This window comes from Kryptolebias marmoratus, linkage group LG18 (assembly GCF_001649575.2).
Source record: "Kryptolebias marmoratus isolate JLee-2015 linkage group LG18, ASM164957v2, whole genome shotgun sequence".
In the NCBI taxonomy this organism is placed as follows: Eukaryota; Metazoa; Chordata; class Actinopteri; order Cyprinodontiformes; family Rivulidae; genus Kryptolebias; species Kryptolebias marmoratus.
Genome location: NC_051447.1, coordinates 17879588 through 17894874, shown reverse-complemented (window position 1 = coordinate 17894874; position 15287 = coordinate 17879588). Strand labels below are relative to the sequence as shown.

General features: G+C 43.0%; 1 protein-coding gene across 18 annotated transcripts in view; it reads left to right on the top strand.

Moving 5' to 3' along the window:
- sox5 (SRY-box transcription factor 5) overlaps window positions 1-15287 on the top strand; it is a 291505-nt gene that overhangs the window by 255374 nt on the left and 20844 nt on the right. For all 18 annotated transcript variants that reach the window (XM_037981187.1, XM_037981185.1, XM_037981190.1 and 15 more), the window contains one exon: window positions 3568-3653. In XM_037981187.1, the coding sequence (XP_037837115.1) occupies window positions 3568-3653 (86 nt within the window). The remainder of the gene's footprint in view (window positions 1-3567; window positions 3654-15287) is intronic.

The window sequence follows — 15287 nt, the reverse complement described above, 5'->3', positions numbered from 1 at the left end:
CGCACCGACACAAAACCTGCTGCAGGCCCACATGAGCCGTGTCTTTACACCCCAATAAAGTTGACTGCACTAAACTTTATTGGTAATATAACCCTCTGGTAGAAGTGCACACACACACACACACACACACACACACCCCAAATCCACTTAGAGTTTCACAGCTTCCCAAACAAGTCCATTCCATTTTAATTAGTGCCATCTTCCCCCACACCCACGGCCCACGTAAATACCCCGTCAGGCAGTGGGCTCGTCTTTTCGCTGCCTCCGCCAACTCCAACCGGACTGGCACACTGTCGCGGGCCAAGCCGCCCCTGAGAAAACTCTCTGGCAACTTTCAAAGTTGCCACGAGTTGCCGCGGTTCGGCGCGGCGGCTCGAAATAGAACGCGCGAAGCATTGTGCTCCGACATATTCTCACGGCACCCTCATTGACGGAAGGTTCGATACGGACCTCTTTGAGCGCCCGGCGGCTTCCCGTTCGAACCGCTTCGAAATCTGAATTTTCCAAATATTTCGTCTTCTAAAAACCAAGAAGCGTCAATGACAGATGGACAAGTTCGATGACAGTTTAATATTTAATTTGTTGAATCTAAATGGGTTTTATTTTTCGTCGCTTGGTATGTTTGTCTGTTGGCAAGATAACTTCTCAAAGAACAAGAAACGATAAATTTTTAGTGGTGATCCGGTTTAAAATCTGGATCAAACTAATTTTTTAATGACTTTATGGCTTCAGTGAAGGATTACACTCTTAATGCTTCAATTTGTTGTATTTAAATGACGATACTTAAAAAAACAGATATATATTTGTTGTCTTACAGATTTCACAAGATCTTAAATCTACGACCCAATTCAAGATCATTGCAGTTAATTGACCTTAACCAACAAAAATACGGCTTTAATTTAGTGAAATGTGACACAGATATTGAGGTAAAAGTAGCTGAGAGTCATTCGCAACCTAAACAGAGCGGGACATCTCACATAGTTATTTTCAACGGGTGATTTTAGTCTAAAAAAAGAGGTGGGCGATATGCATTCCTTCAGAGAATGCTGGGTCTTTAATTATCATTACTGTTCTTTGATAAAACTCACAATGCATTTAAAACCCAACGGGATATCTAAGAAGTTAATCACAGGCTGTGCACAGCTCCTGACAAGTTACTTTATAGCACTGAAACGTGTTTCCACATTGTGTTTTTGTGCGGAAAGACAAAGAAATTCCTGATTAATTAAACCCGTTATGAAGTGTGACGTCACTCGCTCATTTAAACAAGACATATGTGGACTGAAAATACTCAGAATGAGAAATCTTTTTACTCCATTGGCTCTGATTGATTGTGCTTTTATGATTTTATTGCTTAATACTTTTGGTCAGCTTCGTAGTCGTCTTTTAGGTGCTTTATAAATAAAGTTGTATGGTATGAAAAGACACAAAGCCTTTCCTTCTCATGTCAGTCAAACTGCACTTGGGGGAAACCGTTCCTCTAATATTTTTCGTTGTAAACTGTGTGAAACATGATACCAAAGTTTCACTGATTGGATTTTTTTGTTGTTGTTGTTTTTAATCCATCTTTTGTCTGTTTGTCAGTGAGAAATCTCAGCCTTTAGGGCTCTGTCCCCAAGCCAAGAGCAACATGTTTGCTTTTCTCTGTCCCTCTCCCTTTTGTTACAGCGACCCCCAGGAGGAGCATAAATATCCACTGGACTCATGTTTGCCTAGGAAGCAAGGAGAAAAGACCAATCTCCTAGAATACACAGTCCTGAAATAATTCTTTAATCCCCCCCTGGAAAAAAGAATGTCACAGCTTTGCTTTTAGTTGTTTTCGGTGTTTTTTTTAAAAAAAAAATTTCCTCCCTCGTTTTTTCTCTAAAGTTATATGGGAAAATATGTTGGAAGGAAAGTCTGGTTTATGCCAAGCTTGGGCGTATGCACACACAGTGGATTCTGGTTCGGGACAGAAATGCAAGTCCAAGCCCTGAGAACATTCAAAGAGAAGCTTCATGTACGAAACACCAGCATGAAAAGCCCGAATCCTCCATGTGCTGCTGTGGTTGGTGGGAAACGCACCAATTCTGACCAAGATGGGACTTTGTTTGGAATAAAAACAGAATGCAATGGTTTCAAATCTCACAACAAAAGGCTGTAAAAGCAAGCAGAACAAATAAAAAAACAGCAGTTTAGAGGCTGAATCTGTCAGAAGCAAAGATGGGCAGAGGTTCACCAGTCTGCTTCTAAAAACAGTGGAACAATTTCAAAATAAAGTTCCTTAGGGACAATCTGAATATCCAGTCATCTTCAGTTTATAATATCAAAAGATTTAAAGAATCAGGAGAAACCTCTGAGGTCAAAGGTCAAAGCTGGTTCTGCTCAGGAACACTGTCTGTAAACACAGTTCACCGTGCCGTCCACAGACGCTGCTTAAAGCTCTATCAGGCAGAGAAGAAGCCAGATGTGAACAGATGTGTCTCCTCTGGACCAAAGAGGAGAACTGTTCTGAGGTCAGCCTGCCTCTCTGATGGTATGGGGGTGCATTAGTGCCTCTGACCAGGGCAGCTCGAACATCTGGAAAGGCACGAATAGATACAGATAATATAAATAACATGACATTGTCCCTACTTTTTTAGCTGTTTTGACAGCATAAGATTTAAAATCACTGTAAAAAAAACAGGATTTGATTTGTTTACCACGTTCCATTGTAAGATATGGGTTTATGAGATTTGCAAATCATCGCATTCTGTTTTTATTTGCATTTTACACAGTGTCCCTATCCTTTTAGAATTGGGGTTGTACGATACGATCGTAATTAAACAGATTATCATCTCAGTGCATCTCCCTGCCTTCAGTAGCTTTTGTCCACTCATCTCTGACCTCTTTGTTCCCCTTTTTCTCCCTTTCTGAGTAATTGCAGCACAGCCTATCTGCACCAACCAACTAATAACCCAAACTCAGTTTTCCTGAACCTCTATTATCTCCTCCGCCCTGTCCATCCATCCATCTATCTATCTCTCGATTTATTTATTTTTTCCTGGCAGGGTGGAGGGGATATAGATGCGTTAGGGGAAGAGAGAGACAACAAAAAGGAGGTATAGTTTAACTTAAAAGGAATGAAAACGAGAGCCTGAAGTGATGCTCTCCTCGTCAGGCAGGAGAACAGACAGCTGAGGTTTAAAATAAAATAAAATAAAATAAAATAAAATACAGAGGAACAGGAGAGCAGCAATCGGCAGTCGCGGCTCTTAATTACGGCGCTGGGGCCGGCTTTATCAGAATCCCCTCACCTCACTGCTCTTTGTCAGGGGGTATTAAGGAGGACGACACACAATCAGGCTTTTCATTAGGGCCCCACCGGCAGAGTACACAAAGGACGGCTTTAACAGCTGCAGAAAGGGACTCAGGTGGTAGGGCCGATGCAGGAGGAGCGAGGGACGAAGGTGGGACGAGAGAAAGAAATGGACGTGGGGGAAAAAAGGAAGATGAAAGATGAAAGATTGGTGGAAAAGGCACCTAAAGGGATGACTGTTTCAGAGTTCGTATCAGTGAAATGCTAAAGCAAGTGTTTGTTCGTTTCAGGCGACCCCTACCCTCTCCAGCTCATCCCCACGACGATGGCCGCCGCCGCAGCTGCTACGCCTGGCCTGGGACCCCTACAGCTGCAGGTAAGGCTGCGCAATCTGTGACGTAAATAAATAACCTCGCACAAACAAAAACAGCCAGAGACGGGAGGGGATACACAGCCGACGTCTGTAACCCCAACCTTCAGCTTTGTCCTGAAATAAAACCAAACTAAGACCGCTGTCGGTCTGTAGAGCTGCAGAAAGTAGGAAAAATCAGAATTATTTCAATATAGTTAACTATCTGGGATTAATTAAGAAAATCTTGTTTTTTTAGAGCAAAGCGACACTTTCGCTACATTTTCCAGCCAGGCCAAGAACTAAACCACTTCATTTTATTATAAAACTGTGAAATATAAATAATCTGTACTTGTTTAGCACCTAGTTTAGGTCGTACAAAGCAGCATACATTGATTGTTTTACCTCATTAACACACAATCAGTGATTATTATTGTAGCGCCTGTAAATTTAAATCAATTATTACAAAACCTTAATTTTAATCAGATCTTCAAGCAAACGTTAAAATTAAATCCCAGTAAAATCCTTTATGCCGACATTATCATGCACGATGACTGAATTAAAACAAATGGAGAAACTCAAAGTGAAATAATTCTGCACAGTTAGATTACTGAAACGCTCAACAAACAAAAACAAAATCAGTTTCTTTAACACATATACACTAGCACAATCTTAGTTTTGTTTTTTTAGGAGCATAAGCAGGTAATAGTTAACATTGTGATGTCTTTGCAGTTTTAAACTCAAATAAAAGGTGTTGCCTGTCTGAATACAGAAGGATCAATTGAGCCAAAAAAGTTAAGGACCTGGCCCATCATTATTTACTCATATATGCCCCTTTTCCACCGCCTCTAAAGGTCCCGGCTCCACTCTACTCAACTTGCTTTGCATGTGTTTCCACCGGCCTTTTTTTGAGGCCGGTCCCTGCTTCTTTGGTCCCTGCTTTGGAGCAGGGCCAGCCGGGTGGGCGACGCAAGCTTAGCTCCTGTTCACTCATTGGTCGTGGGTGTGGCCAGATGCAAGCATAAAGAGCAAAGATAGGAATATAAACAACAGCATTAGCTTACCCTGCAGTGTTTATGCTGTCTGTCCCCCAGCTGAAGGCGCTGTAAAGCCTGAAATCTCCGGCGGATAACAGCTGTCCTACTCCGCGCAACAATGGCAGCATCCAGAGCATTTCTTCCCCTGCGCCTCTCTTCCTGAAGTCTCAGGAGAATCCCCATAAGTTTAAAAAAACAGCAACAACACAGGGCCAACGTTGACCATAGCGCTTCCGTTGTTTACACAAATAACGGCAAGTTTCGGTAGCGCACCCGAAACTTGCCGTGGAGACGGGATGTATTTTTTATAGAGCCGGGCCGAGTAGAGCCAGTGGAAAAGAGGCAATAGTTAAAGGGAAATAAAATAGAGACGTGAAACATGACATAAGAATCCTCTGCTTCTCCTTTTACGAGGATGAGTTTGTGTTTGACTCTTTTCTCGTCTGCATGTGTAAAGAAAGGCCTTCAGCATGCTTATCCAGGTCTCCTGTGTCCCAGCTTTGCAGACATGTACTCCTGCTATCAGTGATTTCTCCTCTGCTTGTGGTTTAGGCTCCTTTTGCCACCTTTTGAACAGTTGACACATTCCCCAAAATCTGGGCTGAGCGCCATCGTCTACAGCGGCACCCGGTTAGTCCTAGCAGACAGGTTTTGCTTCTCAGCCTACAGTAGCTAATCCAGAACCATGAATCAAGCCTGGAACGTGGTATCTGACTCAGCTGACGAATAGGATTCCTGAGGGGAATCTCCCAAAATGTCTCAGTTTCCATGGAGGACTTGCAGAGTTGTGAACGTGTTCGAATCACTTTGTGTAACGAGTCGTCTCAAAATAGTCACAGGGTCATCTCCAACCTGTCTCAAGAGCTGTATGAGAGCGTAGACATGACACATGTCCATTTAAAACAGGGTTGTCAAACTCTGCTGTCCTGCAAGTTTTAGGTTTTTCTGCTCCAACACACCTGATTCATACGGTGGCCCTGAAGTGCAAACCACAACAACATTAATGAAGCACAAAAAACAGAAAAGCAATCACATTAACGAACCGGAAGAGGTAAGTCCCAGTGGGAGACCTGAAAAATCGCTGATTGGACAATACCACTTTTGAACTGGAAGTTTTTCTGGTTTTAGCGCGTTTGTTGAATATATGAACGTTATCGGTAATCTTTTCTTGAAGCCTTTTGCCACAACTACTAAAAAAAGTTCGGTGACTGCTCAACCAGCTCTTTTCCACAGTTTGGGCAATAAATGGTGCTGTGACCGTCTTCCCGCCTAACGAAACGTTGAAAGAGCAAAAGCCCGAACTTCCGGTTCAAAAGTGGTGTCGTCCAATCAGCGATTTCTCAGGTCTCCCACTGGGACCTACCTCTTCCGGTTTGTTAATGGAATTGCGTTTCCGTTTTTTGTTTTGTGTGCATCGTTAATGTTGTTGTGGTTTGCACTTCAGGGCCACCGTAGATTCAAACGGTTTAATCACCCCCTCACCAAATCATCAGGTTCTCCAGGAGCAGAAGCAGAACTCATGCATTTAAACCGAGTGTTTTAAAGCAAGGACACGTCTAAAATACGCAGGAGAGTGGCCCACGTGTGATTTAAAACAGAAATTAAAATATTGTTTTATCAAATAAACTGGTCCCTGGTCGCAAACACTCAGGGTGTATTCACACCAGGTCCGCTTGTTTGGTCCAGACCAAAAGTGGACTTTATTTTTGTCGTTTGGTGCGGTTTGCATTGACATTGTGCTTTTTTGTAAGCGGACTATTATTTATAAACAAAGCCACGTGGGTGACGGTCATTGCTCCCATTGGACAGAAAGACGGGGGCAGCGGTTGGAAATAAAGATGGAAGTCCTGCGTGCTGGATTCGTTCTGTCGGTACAATTACAGTACTGAGCAGCTCATTCAACGTCGGTTTAATGACGTAGCGTACATGCAGAGGTGGTGTTAGCATTAGCAGCAATAATGCTATTTGTCCCATGATGCTTAGCAACGGCGGCCCGTGAAGTCCAAAAAGGTGCATGCTTTACGCAGTTAGTTCGGTTCAAGTCCGGTCTGTATTCACACCAGAGTTGGTTTGGAAGCGGACCGAGACCACCTCAAAAAGCGGGTCTCGGTCCGGTTGTTTGATCCCCATGACTGTATTCACACCTGCACAAAAAGTCCAGAACCAACGCTGGAAACGAACTCTGCTTCGATTAAAGCGGACCGAATGTGTCAGCTCTGAATACGACCTCAGAGTTCAGCTGGACTACAATGAAAAGTTCACCTTTTTTCTTCATGAACTTAAATCGCCAACGAGTATTTAACAGTCGCAGCCCAGTAAGGTGCTGGCTTCTTTCTCTTCCGCTGACTTCTGGATGCAGAGACTGGAAGTTAGATACTTTTACTAAAATCCACATAAGATCTGAAGCCCTTTATCTCCACTGTGGCCTGACTGAAACATGAATCTCCAGGATCGAGCGATTCACCTCCACCTCCTAAATGTGCATAATAATTAAACACACACACGCCGAGGTCTAGGTGGAACAGCTGCTCTGACACACACACATTTTCATGTACATTAACATGTGTTATTGGTGACTGCTCACACGCAGACTGATGGGAGAATACAGGTTAAAGGTCAGACGCAGCGAGCGTGTAACACATTTGCACCTGTCAGCCAAACGCGCCGCCCCATATGCTGCACACTACAGGCAGAATGGGCTAACTGTGTAACTCCGTCATGGAGAACGGACCCCGCTGTTGACGCTGATTTCATTATTACTCACATGTGCGCGTACGCGTGTGCCCGGGAATAATGTTCTCTGTCTGCTATCGCCGCTTCAATCTAGCTGTCCATATGTTCGCCTGCGTTCAGACTCGCTCAAAATCTCCAGCTTTGTCCACCTTGGATTCCCCTCCCCTTATCGTGGGCAGGGGGTGAAAGAACACAAGTACAACACACACACAAAAAAAAAGGAATCATCTCAGTAACAGATTTCTTGCTTACAATCCTCACACAAACAGTTGCCCGCTGAGATTAAGGCTTTGTCGGACAGATTTGCCCCGACTGACACAACTGCAGATGTCCTTTGGGATTGTCTCAGTGTCCTCATTTGATAAGGGAGGTGTTTCTGTCACCGTGATGAGACGTGACAGTCTGCTCCGGCCTTGGGACGCCGCGGGGACGCCACAGAAGAGTTAACGCAGTCGTTTGACAGAAAGAAACGTAAAAAACGAGCAGAAAATGTGTTTTTTTACGACAGAATATTTACAATAAAGAGCATGTTGCAGCATGCAGACACTGATTAGTTGACCGTGTTGATGCTTTTACAATCATTGGCATCTTTTTTTTGTACATCCTCTGGAAAATGGAAATGAAAGCACTGATATTCCCACCGAATATCTCTGCATGCTAGAATCCCACTGACGCAACGTAAGATCTGAAGCTGCTGTTGGCCACAAAGGGCTACTAACTGTTTAAATTTTCAGCACTGCTTAATTAACCTTTATATAAGGAAGAAGACATGGATAAAAAGCAATCAAGTGCTACTAAACTTGCGATGGAGACGGTTTTTCCCTCCTCAAATAACACGCCTTAAATCCTAAACTTGGAATGTGAGAATAACAGGAAGCCCCTTCAAGATTTTGACGTTTGCCTCATCAATTCTGCAAAATAAATAAATAAATAAGCCCCCCATAGAACTGAAATTGTGTTAGAGATGTTAAAAGATACAAAGCACAAGCTCTACATCTGTTGCAGTCAGTCATTCCCAGCTGTCTCTTCATCTTTTCGTTGCCATGCTTGGAATTCTTTAATGAACTTCGCTGTTAGATTTTTTTTATAAACCATCGATTCAATGCATTGTGGATCCTGTATTTACCTGCATCTCTCAGATATGCAGTTAAGCTCCAAAACTTTGCTTTAATGCAAATAATGCTGTATACTGATAGCAGTTTAAGAACTTTAAAATTATACAAACCAAACTTTTTGTTATAGGGTTTTAAAATATAAGTAGAATACAATCTAGGGTTGTGCATATCTGGTTTGTGACCAATTTGATCCATACCATTAAATAAAACGATACCTTAAAGATACATGAGCAGGAAAAAACAACACAATAATACAAGTGTGTGGTGCAAGACCCCTAATGTATAGTACCAGCTAACCATTGAAAGGTCATACAATTACCCCTTTTCCACCGGCTCTAAAGGTCCCGGCTCCACTCTACTCAGCTTGCTTTGCACGTGTTTCCACCGGCATTTTTTCAAGGCCGGTCCCTGCTTCTTTGGTCCCTGCTTCGGAGTCGGGCCAGCTGGGTGGGTGACGCAAGCTTAGCTCCTGTTCACTCATTGGTCGTGGGTGTGGCCAGATGCAAGCATAAAGAGCGAAGGTAGGAATATAAACAACAGCGTTAGCTTACCCTGCAACGTTTCTGCCGTCTGTCCCCCAGCTGAAGGTGCTGTAAAGCCTGAAATCTCCGGCGGATAACAGCTGTCCTACTCCGCGCAACAATGGCGGCATCCAGAGCATTTCTTCCACTGCGCCTCTCTTCCTGAAGTCTCAGGAGAATCCCCATAAGTTTAAAAAAACAGCAACAACACAGGGCCAACGTTGTCCATAGCGCTTCCGAAGTCTGGAGGTGTGGCTTTGGAGCCCCTGCCCCACCAACACAAGGAGGCGTTCCAGAACCAGTGGAAAAGGGGCATGTGTGTGTTCCTGTTTATTTATTTGTTAGGAAAATATCTCTTTAACCACTGGATGGATTTTAACTAAACTCAAAGTAACCATTGGATGCACGTCTACAACTGATTACCGTTTGGAGTCAACGCAGCTGAAGATGGTTGCCATGGACAACTGACGATATGAATGCCTTGCTGCTTTTATTTTTGTCTCATTCCTGTGATTTATGCAAGGACTGAGGTTGCATGAGGGGATTGGAATCAACCTGCTGCTGCTTCACCTTTGAGCCACCAGGGGAGGTCGTCTTAGTCGTAACAGTTGATGCGTTAAAGCACAAGCGTCAAACTCAAGGCCCGCGGGCCAGCTCCGGCCATTGGAAACATTTCATCTGGCCCCCAAGATAACATTTAAATATTATTAGATTCAGCCCTGCGGTCTGCGACAGATCAAGTCTCTGTCGCTTCTTGTTTTGTTTAGGGAAGTCTACCTGCGACGGTTACTTTGAAGCCAAGAAAACAAGTTTTAATTTCTCAGTGATCTTTGATTTTGACGTAGAAGGAGCAACAGAGAACATCGAACAGGACCGATTGATCTCTTGTTGCAGCCAAGAAACAATATCAGGTATCTGACTTTGAGTTAACGTGCATCAAACCAACAGCGAATTTGCTTTAATGTATTTACGCCTTTTTCTGTATTTTCTTCTTGTTTCAAAGTTAAATGTTTGTAAATGTATGAACGGATTTGAGTTTTTGCTGTTTTAATGGAGAAAAATTCATAAGAAGCCATAAAAAAATGAACGCTAATGATGTGTCTTTTAAAGTTTGATCAGTTTTTTTGCTCTAATTTCTTTATGAAATGTAACCGGAAAGGTATTTGATATTTCTATATGAACAGTTTGACATATTACATCTAAAACCAAGGTTAATTTATGTATTTTTTTTAATAAATATTGATCCGGATTGGCCCTTGGCTGGCCCCTTTGTGTTACAGAGTTTGACACCCCTGCGTTAAAGGATAGAACGGCATCGTGGCTCAGGTCGTTCTAACCTATAACGATGTGGCGATGACAGATGGTTGGTGCAACTAGCTGGATGTGGGATTTAGAATAAGATATGTCCAAAGTAAAGTTCATGTGTAGTAGGGGTGTAAGAATACACACAAAAGAAAAAACAGTTAAGTAATTAAGTAATGGTTTGGTGTGGTTTCATTCAGAGAAACTTTCTCCGCCGCCATTGTAACATGACAAAAAATGCAAAATGTTACCATTCAGCAGACTTTAATGATAGTGGGGGGGTCTTCAAGCTCTGGTCTGTGTTCTCCATGTTCTGTCATTGCAGTGTCACGATCTCTTAAAGGACGCGTGGTGTAGAGTTCACGTGTAGTGCTCCATGCCTTCTTTGGTTCCACAGCGAGCTTCGTTGTTGTGCGACGTGGCCCAGCTCAGAGCAGAGGTGGCTTCGGTAGCGGTTCGTTTTTGCAGCCAGAATCGGAGAACTGTTTTGTGGAACACAGGGTGGAAATTTTGCCTCCACGTCTCGGTTTCAGTTAGTGGGGACAGAAAAAGAAACAAGAAATCACCACTTATGGCATAATGCATTTTGCAAAACGTACCCTCGTCCTCTACCGCTTTACTGCAGATCAGAGCGAAAAAAAAACATAAAAATCACGCACAGAATCATGGCGTTTTGACCTGCTTACAATATACGACAAGTGAATACACGGGAATGAAAGAAGAGAAAATCTCTCAAAAGCACAACGATAAGTGCAGTTCGCAGAAAAATGTATTAATCTTCGTGATTTAAAGCTCTTTCTGTCATTTTCTTTTCTAACTCCCTCCATAGAAATCTGCAGAGTAGCTCTTCTAGTCAATGGTGGCTTAACAGAATCCTCTCCAGAAGGTTTTTAAAGCAATGGAGGCTTTGGAGTGTCCAAGGTTGGCATTTAGCGCCTTAATCTGATGGATGAGTGTGACATTGTGCATTAGAGCATGTTAATCTGGCTCCCTATTGACCCTTGATATCACTGATACAGTATCATCCACATCGCACAAACGCACCAAGAAAGACACGCAGTGAGCTCAAACGCGAAGAGAAAAATCCACTCGGCCTGAAAAGCGAGAAGGAGATGGAGCTTGATAATAAAGATGGAAAGGCAGAAGTTCCAGTGGATGATGAGTTAAAAGGATAAAAGGAAAGAGAGGGAGGGATGGAGGAGAAAAGTGTGGATGCATGTGTTATAAAGAGGTTCAACAGCGTGGGTCAGGCATCATATGGAGAGGCAGATGTTGGAACATATTGTCCTGGATTATCGCACTGTACACCGGAGACATAGATGGACGAACAACGGATGGGCGGGTAAAAGAGGAGGAGGAGGGGGAAAAAAAGAGGAAGGAACGGGGAAATCAATGGAGTGGCTCGTTTCTCAACAAAAACCTTATCTGAAACGTGGAGGGAAGGATAACAGCGAAGCAGTTTTTTTTTTTAGATGTGTGAATCCTTCAGTGGTGGTATCTGCTCCAAGGTGTAAATGGATTCTTGGAAGTTTTTTTTTTTTTTTGCAGGGATCAATGGAAAATCAATGGGCAGCAGAGATAGGTGGCCATGTTTATGCTAATCCTGCCTCACGAACATGGAAAATTTGCTTCATTGTTATCTCCCACCACCAATTCTTCCTTTTCCCCATGTCTGTGTGTGTCTGTTACCAAAATATCTCTTTCTGAGGAAGTCTCAGGAAGTAATCACTGAATGTTTATCTGTAACCAATTAACTTTTGGAACCAAACCCGATTCAACCCTGATGAAAACTCAGTCAGTTTCACAGATATTGAGCCAAAATGTGGCGTGGTAGGAGCGGAGAGTCATCGTCGACACGCAGTCTGAGCGTGGTTTGCTCCCACATAACTCGACTGAAACTCCATTTCTGATGAGACGATTTTAGCATGAATCTCTGGCATGAATATCAGCGGGTGACATGCATTTCCTCAAGGATTTCTGGGCCTTTAATTAGTTCCTGTCTTCATATTCTGATGAAACTTCACGTTTAGAATGAGCAGTGAAAACATCCGCTTTCTTGTTCCACTTTACAATAAGGGTACTTATAAATGAGTGATAAATAGTTAATAAAGCAGTCGTTAATTAGGCTGGAAACAGTTAAGCAATAATAATATATAAACAAGTAAACATAAGTAAAAAGCTGAGTAACAAACACAAAAAATAAGAAAAATAATTCATTTACTCAGATAAAAGTGCAGGGTTTGATTTTTGCCTGCTTCAGTGTATAAACAGGGTTTTATAACTGATTTATAAATGCTTTGTAAGGTGTTTACAACCTCACAAATAAAGCATTAATAAGTACTTTTTGTAAAGCGGTACCTGTGCGTTGTTAAAAAACGTAACCACAACTTTTTTGGGAGGTCGAGTTCGTTTTATCTGTTTCCGTCGAGTGCAAAGGTCCGAAAGCAAAAAAAAGAGGACGGTCAGAAAGTTGTAAATGTGCGATAACTCGTAATCAGTCTGCACGTTTGTTTTCCTCGTTCTTCACGCAGCAGAATATCTCACATGTGGAAAAACAGAATGTGTCAGGGGGGGCAATCCTTTCAAATCCATACTTGTGTCGGTGTAAACAATAGCTCCCGGATCGCTCTGGAGCGCCACGAACTCAGACAACAATGATCAGGGGAGTTTTAAATCTGACTTAAGCTGCAGATTATTGACCAAGACACACACACACACAAACAGCAAAACACTAGACACATGCAGCTTATTGTTTTTCAATGAGCCCACACACACACACACACAGGGTGTCGATAGTACTAATACTAAACAATCACACTCAGTCTCGACTACGAGATCGCCAATAATCTCACATCGCCTTTTCACCTTCGATCGATAGAGCACATGCTTACACACACACACACACACACAGATGTGTCAGAGAGGACGTCTCACACTCACTGACCACTCCATGTTGCCGGCCTCACTTTAGGGGATTAGGGACAGAAAGAGTGAGAAGCAGGTCTTAATGGATGCCCGCACACACACACTCACTGAGTGACATTTCAAATTCTTTACTCTCATCCAGCATTGTGTGTGTGTGTGTGTGTCGGTCGGTGCCAGTGTGTGTTTGCTCCTCCAGCCACCCCAGGGGGCTTTGCGCTGTCACTTCCTGTTTGTTGACATGCATGTCGTCGTGGCGATGCTCTGGGCGCGCTCCGCAGTGCCGCTGCCCTCTGTACCGTGTGTGTGTGTGTGTGTGTGTGTGAGATTTCTGGCCGGCCCATTGAGCAGCTTTGAGTGACGCGAGCTGGCCTTGTAATGGAACTCAATTCAGTCCGCAAATAAAGAGGCCTTTGAACTAGTGGTCCGAATATGGCAGCACACACACACACACACACACACACACACACACACACACTGCCTGTGGTGGACTTGCTGGGGGGAGGTTGGCTTGTGGAAAGGGGAGTTCACGCTCGGCTGCATCTCCACCCCCCACTCCTCCACCTCCTCTTCACATTTTGGGACTTTATAAATCTAAAATCTACCCTGCATCCTATTTCAACTCAATTAAAGGCCTAGCGGCCCTTAAAGGAATGCATATCGCCCGTCATCTTCCACGCCACAGTTTTAAACGACTATCTCGTGCTGAGAAATGACGGCGCTGTAACCATTTTGTTTCAACGCTGAAAATGTTAGGCACAATCTCATGCACTTTTGCAAAAAGTCACTCTCAGAGTATGTGTTGTGGAAGACTCTCAGCTACTTCCAGACCAAATTTTAGCTCAACATCTGCAGAATTGACTGAATTATAACCATTTTGTGACTCAAAAACGTAATCAGTTGCAGACGTGCAGCCCATGCTTACTTCCTGAAAGTTATAATAAAATTCATCCAGTGGTTCATGAAGTATTTTAACTCTTTGGTGTAAAAACAATTCATTATTTGGAATGATAGGTGTCTGTTTTTTAAAGAAATTAAAAATGGGAATAGGCAGAGCTGTGACAAACAAACTGGAGTGAATATTATTCCCACATCTGACTGACACTCAGGCGGAGATTCTTCCCAAAAGTGCGCTTTTGTGCGAGTCTTTGCTGCCAGTTTTGTCTCATTTTCCTCTTATTTTTGGTACAAAAAGAAATTAACGTCTTTATTTAGGACGGCAGAGGAGAGCAGGAGGTAACGTGGCTGTCGAGGGAGATAGAGCGAGGTACAAATAGACAAGAGAGCAAGACGGAGAGAGAAATAACAGTGACAGCATCTCCTTCCTTGTCCATTTGCATAAACCAGCCTTTGTTTGACGCCGGTGGCCGGCAGCCAAACTCCAACAGAAGGACAGAAGTTAAACTCAAAAAAGAAAAAAAAAAAAGAAATGGTCCTCATCCAGAAAATTATTCCTCCAGAAATAAATAATAATTATAACTATTCAAAACAACAACATCAGTTAGTTTCTCACTGAAGCGGCCATTCTGTCGCTCCTCAGAAGAGGGAAAAACAATTCGGCGTCTCGGAGATTCGTATTAGCGGACATGAAAGTAATTGAGCTTTGCAGGATAATTTTGAAAGAGACAGAAGTGTTTAGGAACACTGAAGCCCCTTCCAAGTTGCGAGTATTATGGTGTGTGTTGCAGCCAGAGACTGTTTAGTGTGATACAATGGTTTTGCGTAAATACACCAGGGTATATTCACAGCACAGCAGCTTGCACCATAATGCTTTAATTTCATTGGAAACTAATTAAATACATAAATAACATGAAGAGGAGAGCTGTTTTCTTTTTTGTTTTGGACTATTTTACAGCTTTTCTGTGCCATTGTCACTGCTCTGGAATTAAAAAAACAACAAAAACAAAGACAAGACGTCGCTGGTGTATCCCAGCTGGCGTGTAGCTTCGCAAATTCCTTTTTTTTCCCCCCCATATTGAGCCAGAGCCGGGCTCTCCGGCGTGACCTCGATAGCCGGAATGTTTGCCTTTC